The 9,437-nt window shown below is 44.6% G+C and overlaps 1 protein-coding gene across 1 annotated transcript in view; it reads right to left on the bottom strand.

The window, feature by feature from the left end:
* The window catches only part of WDTC1 (WD and tetratricopeptide repeats 1), a 78,692-nt gene that overhangs the window by 16,162 nt on the left and 53,093 nt on the right, over window positions 1–9,437 (bottom strand). The window contains exons 6-12 of the mRNA XM_012811434.2: window positions 8,584–8,771; window positions 5,553–5,735; window positions 4,487–4,581; window positions 3,704–3,819; window positions 2,578–2,653; window positions 1,870–1,966; window positions 923–1,096 (exon numbers count right to left, since the gene is read on the bottom strand). Of these exons, the coding sequence (XP_012666888.1) occupies window positions 923–1,096; window positions 1,870–1,966; window positions 2,578–2,653; window positions 3,704–3,819; window positions 4,487–4,581; window positions 5,553–5,735; window positions 8,584–8,771 (929 nt within the window). The remainder of the gene's footprint in view (window positions 1–922; window positions 1,097–1,869; window positions 1,967–2,577; window positions 2,654–3,703; window positions 3,820–4,486; window positions 4,582–5,552; window positions 5,736–8,583; window positions 8,772–9,437) is intronic.

Here is a 9,437-nt window from a genome sequence, read left to right as displayed (position 1 = left end):
TTGGCGGGCCTGGGCTGGATTCGAACCCGCCACCTTAGGTGTATGTGGCTGGCGCCTTAGCCACTTGAGCCACAGGTGCCGAGCCAGAAAGATTATTGATTACCACTGCCTTGGCAAGTTACCACAAGCTCATGTAATATCTAATGGTGTCAATTAGCTGTCTGCACTTGGAAGATAACATACTGGAAGCTGCATACCACCATAAAACTTAAGCCATGCATGTGCACAAATGACAGGAGCATAAGTTTGTTTATTATATGTGACATTACACCACAATGTTGTCTACAAAGTTCACGCTCAAGAACTGCACAGTTTAACTGAGTTCCACCAAAAAATCATGAAAAAAAATCTCATAATGTTTTAAGTAAGTTTATGATTTTATGTTGAGCCATGTTCATAGCCATCCCAGGCTGCATGCAGCCCACGGGCCATGGCTTGGACACCCCTGGTCTTATAGAACAAAAAGCAAGTCCTAGGTGCAAGGAGCTATAGGTAGACAGATACCAAGCAAATTCACCAAACCCCTCATTTCTACCTGGCAAGATTCCCCTGCTCCTTCAAAGTCCAGTTCAACACCCAATTTTCCAACAGATGGGATTAACCATTCCTTCAACTACTTCACCAGTGGCCACAGAACATTATAACAAAGCACCATGTAGGAACTATTTGTGAACATGTTCCCCTTAACTATGAGCCTTCTTTGTGCTTGAGACTTCCTGATTAATAGGTCAGGCACCTGCCCACCATCCGCCTGGAGGTGGGGAGGAAAGGCTGTGGCCAAGAAGGCCTACGAGAATGCAGGATGTCACTGCCACCTTCCCTGGATTTCTCAACAACTCGACTCCATGAAGGCCACTGGCCTTTTGGTCTAGTCGCCTCATCCCCTGCCCTGATATAGGTCCCCTCTGTATTGCCCACTTACCACTTGCGCTTCATGTAGGCTGCAGCTCGGTTTCCATACAGCATGGCATTGTGAGGGGCCCTCTGCACAGCCTTGCTGTAAAGCTGAATGGCCTGGGTCCACTGCTGGCAAGCAAAAGCCTCATTGGCTTGCTGTTTCACACGTTCCAGGTATGGGGGAAGCTCTACTTGGGGACTGCAGGAGAAACAAAACCAAGTCACACCAGTCAAAGAAGGTCAGAGCAGCCCCTCAGAATGTTTATATCCTATTCTGAGACCCACTCAGGTTTTCTTGGCCCCTGGGATCTGCACTGCCACCTAAAAGAGGTGACTGCTCTTACCCCGGCCTGGGTTATTACCTATTACCACAATAGAGAATAGGAATCATCCCAAATACTCTGAACCAGTAAAAAGATGGGCAGAAATGAAGCTGCTTGGATAAATTTAAGGCCAATCTTAAAACTCCTGGGCATGACATTAGCTGACACCACCTGCCTTGAAGCTGAGCTGAACCCTATGAACATTCAAATCATACCTACGAAGAATTCTGTTTCTCTTGAAGGCTAGAGAATTTGAGTACCTCTGTATCCAAAGCCCAGCACAAGGCTTGGCAGAAAACAGGGGCGAGAATATGTTACTGGATGGGGTTTAATGTAATGGAGAGGCCCATCTGTGTGGAACTCCTTTTTGGAGAAAGCTCAGTGCTAAGAGGCAGCTAGCCCCTTGTACTGACCACAGCTACTAGCACCAAGAGACCAGAGCTTCAGTCTGAGCATGACTGTATCCTAATAAGCAGATATTGCACTGGGACCACTAACCACCCTCTGAGAAGTCTCAGTGCACTGTTCCCCACCCTCTGGGATGCATTCCTGGGTATATGTCAGGAGGAAGATTTACAGGACATGTCCTTCCTTCCAATCCATAGATGTAATTGGGGCTTGGAGGGCAGGACAAGTCAGCTGGCCTCACCTGACATGTCCCCTACTCTCTGGCAGCCGGAAGCCGTTGCTATGAAGGTGCAGGCCATTGGACACACCATTTGTGGCCATCTTGCCATTCTGGACTTCTAGGAGGGGTTGGGGAGAAAGTAACAGAAAAAAAAATCAGGAAGAGTTCCTCGTTTCTTCTTGGTAGCCCTCCAGCTTCCATCACTGGGGTGAATGATTCCATTGTGGGACTGTTCTCTCAGGGTAAAATCCATCCCCAAAGCAAATTCTGACAGACCAGCAGGTGATGGCATGGAGAAAAGCCTGTATGCCCTCTGCTGGCCAGCAAGAGACATAGCTTCAACTTGGCACTGTTACCCTTAGTCTGAGGTGGGGGTGGGAATGAGAGGTAAGCAAGTGCCTAAATCAGCTGTAGGTCCCAGGAAGAAGTCAATGAGAAGACTGAGCCAGAATGAAAAGCAGAAGGGAACTACAAGAGCCAAGCCATGAAAAGAAACTGTCCTTTTAGAGGGAACTGAAATGGGCTGTGCTGCAAAACTCATAAGACAAAGCTCTGAACTGTTGAAATCTTCCTTCTTATTGTGTAGATAGGGTTATTTCAGAGATCTGCTCTTTCTGGGGGGATCACAGCCACAGTTCAGAGTAAGGAGAAGGCTTCTCAGCAAGGGCAGTATACACACAAGCTCTCCTATATAATTCCTTAGCACAGATACCCGAAGGGAGAACTTACCCCCTGAGGCGTGGCATTTTCTAGGCAAGAGGAAGGTGTATGGCCGCTGCTTGTAAGTCAAGTCAAACAAATAGACCTAGAGTTGAATCGAGAAAAGAGATGGAGGCTGTGAGGCAAGAATGTAGTTTTGCAAGAATCAAGGTTTTAAATACAGTGAGTGTTGAGCATGGAACCATCAAGCTAGCCTAGGAGCTCCAGCAAACCTCAGCAAGAAAATCTTCCTACCTCTGGCACTTGGGGTGGGCTGTTTGATTTATCCAAAGCCCTGCCTGAAATACTGCCATTAATCAGAATCACATGTTTAAGCTGGGAAGGTCCTCAGAGGTCACAAAGTCAAATGTCTCATTTTACATTGACCCTAGCACAACCCCTGGACTTTTCATGATTCTTGGAACAGGTGCAGGAATATTTGGCCTGCACCCATCTATTTTCTATCCCATTTCTTTTGTATATATTTACATCTTGCTTTGTAATGTCATCAACTATTTCATTTACCACATCTCCTGCCACATCTCCATCAGCCTGGGGATGGATGATATTTTGTTATTTGTCTCTTATGTTTATGATAATGCTAGTCCTATAGTATGTGCTCAGTGTTTGCAGAATAAAGGCATTTATGGAGGGCTTACCAAATATCCTAACTTAGAGCATACAAAAAGAAGGTTTAGCAACCTGCTATTATCAAAGGACACTTCCCAAAGCTGGCCCTGAACCATAGCCTGGTGCATGTTGAGCCCTAGGGATTTCCTCCTAGGAAAATACCAGATGAGGAAACCAAGGCTCAGAAAAATGAAGAGATTTGCTCAAGGTCACTGTACACAGCTAGTCAATGGCAGGCCAGCATTTAAAGATAAGTCTATCAATTCCAAAGCCTATATTCTTAACCAAAAAACCATATTATTATACATCTACCTAGTTCATTTAAGAAAAAAAGAAAATGGAAAAAACTAGACTGGGATATCTCTCTGAGAATTCCAACGGCACCAATGTGTTACCTTCACATTTAACTCTGATATCATTTACAATGAGGCTGTTGCTTCTTGTCTGCCTAATGGCAATGGACGTAAGGCATGCAGCTGGATATGGGATGGTGGTGGGCAGAGCCTTCTTACATAGCTGCACATACCTGTTCCCCTCCCATGTTGACTAGCAGCTCTGTGCCATTCGGGCTGAATGTCACATAGGTGGCAACCAGCACTCTCAGACGGTTGTTATAGTCAGGAAGCTTCACTGGCAGGTGACCTGTAAGGAATAGCCAAGTCATTCTAGAGTAAGTCTTCCAGTCCCCTCCAAAGGCACAAGACACTGTGAAGTTAGCCATACTGAAATGATAACAATCAATTTCATCATAAAAGTAGCTTCAAATGTTGAGCCTTTATTTATTTATTTTGAGACAGTCTCACTGTTGCCCTTGGTAGAGTGCCATGGCATCATATCTCACAGCAACCTCAAATTCTTTGGTTCAAGTGATCCTCTTGCCTCAACTTCCCAAGTAACTGGGACTACAGGTGCGAGCCACAACGCCTGGCTATTTTTTAATTTTTTGCAATTGCCTTGTTGTTTAGCAGGCCTGAGCTGGGTTTGAACCCGCCAGCCTCAGTGTATGTGGCTGGCACCCTAACGACTGAGCTATGGGCACAGAGCCAAATGTTGAGCCTTTAATTATGCACTAGACCAACTGCTTTATATACCTATCTCACTCATTATAAGCCCATTTTACAGAATAAAGTTATCAAGGTTAAGTAATTTGCTAAAGGTCACATAGCTAGCCAATAGCAGAGTCAGGATTAAAAGCTAGTTCTGATTTTAAAACCCTTGCTCTTGACCACCATGCCATGCTATCTCCCTGCTTCCCAGTGAGGGTCAGCAGCCAGCCTAGAGTTTGGAGCCAGAGCTGTGCTGACCTTACCTGCTACATAATACTGGGCTGCACCATCTGGAAGGGGTTTCTGCCGGTCACAAAAGGTATGAACACCTGATGAAGGGCTCTGCTTCATGCTCTTTCTGGTGGGAAGGACAATCATATAGGTTAACACCCTAATACTACCCCTGGATAGACAAGACCACACTCACTAGAGGAAAACTTAAGTTTGTGTCCCTGAGAGATAGAAGAGTACCTCTCTTCTTTACCTAAGCAACCCCAAAGGCCTACCAACCAGACAGCCAGCTGTAGACACACACACATTACAATGCTTAACAAGTATGTCCTATAAACTGTCTGGGCCTCATGACCACCCTACCATCCCCATTTTATAGATGACCATGCCAAGGTTCAAGGCCCATGCTAAGCCATGTTGTGTGTGAGGGCTGGCAGTGGTTGCTCATGAGTGAAAGCAAAGCAAGACAGACATTCCTACATGTGCCACAATAGGCAAAGAAGGCCCTGGCTAGAGGACCTCCTCTGGTCGGGGTTACTGTGGGAGTTCTGAGTATATTCTACTTTTGTATTTTGTTTTTTTTTCTTTTTTGCAGTTTTTTGCTGGGGTCGGGTTTGAACCTGCCACCTCAGGTATATGCGGCCGGTGCCCTACTCCTTGAGCCACAGGTGCCGCCCTTGTTTTATTTTCTTAATAAAACAAAATTACAGGTACAAAAATCTTCCATGTACAAGATTATAACTCTATACAAGTAATCATAGTAAAAGAATTAGCAGAAAATATTATACATATTGTTTTATTTCAGGAGATGGGATTACGAGTAATTTATTATACTTCTCATATTTTCTCAAAAAAGTGTGGATTAATTTTTTTTTAACTCTAGTGCAGAGTGAGCAGGGGGAAAAAAGTAGAATAAGGAGTTTGGTATGTAAATGATTGTGAACAATCAGAGATAACTCACTGCACCTTCAGACTAGCCAAAATTTTTTTAAGCCATAAAATTAAAGAAAACCCCATCATAAAGAAGAGGGGATGGCTATGAGACAGAGGAAAGCAGGTTTCCAAGAACTTGCCCACAGGAGGCTGAACTCTTCATACCTGTGGTTATGGATCATGCGAATGTCGTACAGTCTCACAAAGGGCCCACTGGCCCCTACTGCCAGACAGTTGTTGTCCTGGGGGTTGACAGTGAGGCACTTGGCCTCCACCAGCTGGCCACAGTACTCCGTCAAGTCAATTAGCACCTCTGAGTGTTTGCTGTTCTCCCGAAGGTCATACTGGCTGTGAAAGAGGACAGAGTTAGAGGGTCAGAGTCTTTAAGTAGAAGGCAGGGGACAAGCCAAGTTCTTTTTATTCAAGAGGACTGTGAAGGGCTTTAGCTCTGTTTGTAAATAATATGAAGGTCAAAAACTACTCCTATTTCTTGAGTGCCCACTGTGTGCCAAGCAGCTGGAGTATGCTTCTTATACATTGTATTTTATACAAATAGAACCTCAAAGGTAGACTACTGTACCTATTTTAAAGATGTCAGTATTTTTGCTTACTATTGTACTACTACTGATTACAAACGCTTATGAGAAAATGCTTTGTGTCCAATATTGTTCCTAAGTGGTTTACATGTATTACGTAAGTCCTAACACTATCCCTAGGTATCCTTAGAACACTGAAGTTCAGTGAAGTTAAATAACCTGCCTGAGGTGACACTGCTAGTAAGTGCAGAGCTGGGATGGCTTCTTGACTGTATTTTAATGTCTCTGCTCTGCTTCCTCCTAATCTAGCTTCTTTCAGGAAACAAAGGAAGCATGGAGGTGATAGAAAAGAGAATGGAAATCATCTAAGAACTACCTAAAAATACCATGGGCCAAGGCAAGCCCAGAAGTTCCATCTGTGTGGCAAAAGTAATGCCAAAAAGTATACCCAGCAGCAGCAAACTCCTATTGTTCCAAACTGCGGAACTTTTAACAGCTAATACACAGATACCAAGGAGTGGATAGAGATTGTAGAGTTTAGTATTTTTAGCATGAGTTTAAGTTTCTGACTAAATTCTTCAGCCTGATTTTTAAGACCGGATTTCACATCTTTCTCCAACCTTATTCCCCAGTTTTCTAAATGATGGTCAAAGATAACTACAGAATTCTTTATCCTACACGTACATGTCTGTCCCTACCTATTCACACTGTGTTCAAGCTGGGGAATCTACCATGCTTTTCCTTGCCCATCCAAATCCTTCTGTTCTGGAAGGCCCAACTTACGTTCACCTTCTTCTAGGACACCTTCCTTGACTGTGCCTATGCTTAGGATCCTACACAATGCACTATCTACTTAGCTTTTACCAGCTGGCTCTAGTACAGTTTGGCCAGTCAAGGTCAGCAAATAAACACAGAATTGTACCTAACACTGACCAAGTGCTTTCTGTCTTCTCAGTAGTATGTTAAGATTTAATATATACTATCTCAATTTTAATAGTCTCATCAACAAGGGAGATCCTATGACTATTCCCATTTTACAGATGAGGAAACTGAGGGTAAGGGGAAAAGTGACTTGTCTCAGATAAACACTGAGTGAGAGAGTGAGGATTTGACCCCAGGTCCTTTTGACTTCAGTGCCTTGCTTGGAACCATTGTGTTACAGTTTATACATAACTTAGATCTTTCTCCTTTGTAACAGGGAAGAATGCACAAAGTCCTATAGGAACTCAAGAGAGACGGATTAATGCAGGCGACACTTTAAAAGCAGGGACATAAGGAAGAAGTTCTAAGGTCACATCTGAAGAAGAGAATGAATGAAAAGGAATGACATTGGCTTAGCACCTGTAGCTCAAGCAGCTAAGGCACCAGCCACATACACTACAGCTGGCGGGTTCGAATCCAGCTCAGGCCTGCCAAACAACAATGACAACTACAACAAAAAAAAAAAAAAAAATAGCCAGGCATGTCGGGTGCCTGTAGTCCCAGCTACTTGGGAGGCTAAGGCAAGAGAACTGCTTAAGCCCAGGAGTTGGAGGTTGCTGTGAGCTGTGATGCCACAGTACTCTACATGACAACTACAACCAAAAAAAAAAAAAAAATAGCCAGGCATGTCGGGTGCCTGTAGTCCCAGCTACTTGGGAGGCTAAGGCAAGAGAACTGCTTAAGCCCAGGAGTTGGAGGTTGCTGTGAGCTGTGATGCCACAGTACTCTACTCAGGCAACAGCTTGAGGCTCTGTCTCAAAAAAAAGAAAAAAAAAAAAGGAATGGTATTATTTTAAGGTGATGAGAAATAGGGACAAATGTGCAACAATACAGGGCATAAGAAAAAGGGACAGTCCACTTTACCATTTCTGGCTGGCTTCTCTCACTCTCTAAGCATATGCCTACTGACCTATTCATGAGAAATAAGTACCTCTATGTGTCAGATACTGTGTTGTGATGTAGGGACATACCAAGAACAAGGCAGACCTGGAGCTGCTCTAAGAGAGTTTACTATTCACTGAGGATACAGACAAAAGAGTAAACCAACAAGTAAAAATAAAATAATTACAGATGGTTATTACAGGTATAGAGGATATAATCAGGGTACTAAAACAAAAGATGTCTACTTTACACAGAATGGTCAGAGAAGGCACTCCTAAAGAGGTGACTCAAGCTGATCTCCTTAGGGTAAGAAAGAGGAGACAGAGAATCTTTTTTTTTTTTTTTGAGACACAGTCTCACTATGTCACCCTGGGTAGAGTGCCATGGTGTCACAGCTCACAGAAACCTCCAACTCTTGGTCTTAAGCAATACTCTTGCCTCAGCATCCCAAGTAGCTGGGGCTATAGGCAACCGCCACAACACCCGGCTATTTTTGTTGTTGTTGCAGTTGTTCAGCAAGTTCAGCAAGTGTGAATACCCTGGGGAAGCAGATACTCTGGGCATCTGTGGTGGTGGGAGAAGGGCACTAGGAGAAGACAAAAAGGGAGGAAGGTGAGGGTGGGGTAAGCAAATCTTCCCAGGAGATTTCCTACACAGACAAGTGCCCTGGGCAGACAAATAAGGCTGGACCTCTGCATAAGGGAAGGAGCCAGGCCTCTGGAAGGAAGCACTATGGACAGAGGGGGTGTGGGAACCACCTGCAGACACAGGCCCCACTTGATGGCCCAGACCCTTACCGGATAAGCCCATCTTCAGCAGCACTCCAGAACGTGTTGGGCCACATGGGTGCTGTGGCAATGCGTTTCACCCGGTTGGTGTGGTCTCCAAACATGTGGATAGTCTCTTTTACTGTCAGGTCATGGACATGCACCTTGGAGTCAGCTGCACCCGTGATCAAGATGCGGTCTCCAGCATGAGGCAGAAACTGCTCAGGAGAGAGTGAAGAATAGATGAGATGGGTGATGAGAATAAGTTGGCCAGGTGGGTGATGAGAATAGAGTTGGCCAGGGAGAGAGGCTACCCTGGATATCAGCACACCCTTCCCTGTCCATGTCAGATAAGAAAATGAACTAATCAGAGAAAATCCACCAAAAAACTTTAGATACTGAGTAGAAGCCTAGAAGCCTAAAGGTCAAAATTGAGACACATACCTTTACTTTGCCAGAGTGGTCCTGACCTATGCCAAGATGGACTACATAAGGAGACCCTTTTCCTTTGATTCTTCCCCAAGGAGTAGTTGAGTGTATGATAATAATTGCAGTTACTATTTACTGCACATTTACCATGTGCTAGACACCAAGACAGTTATTTTATCTTATTGATAGTCTAGAAAAACCCATTAAAAATTGACATTTTTTCGGGCAGTACCTGTGGCTTAGTGGGTAGGGCGCTGGCCCCATATACTGAGGGTGGCAGGTTTGAACCCAGCCCTGGCCAGCTAAAACAGCAGTGGCAACTACAACAAAAATCGCTCGGCATTGTGGTGGGCACCTGTAGTCCCACCTATTTGGGAGGCTGAGGCAAAAGAATTGCTTAAGCCCAAGAGCTGGAGGTTGCTGTGAGCTGCGATGCCATAGCACTCTACCACAGG

This window comes from Otolemur garnettii, unplaced genomic scaffold, assembly GCF_000181295.1.
Source record: "Otolemur garnettii isolate 467f Iridium unplaced genomic scaffold, OtoGar3 scaffold00156, whole genome shotgun sequence".
In the NCBI taxonomy this organism is placed as follows: Eukaryota; Metazoa; Chordata; class Mammalia; order Primates; family Galagidae; genus Otolemur; species Otolemur garnettii.
The sequence above is the reverse complement of the archived record's forward strand: the minus strand, read 5'-3'. Positions and strand labels throughout refer to the sequence as shown.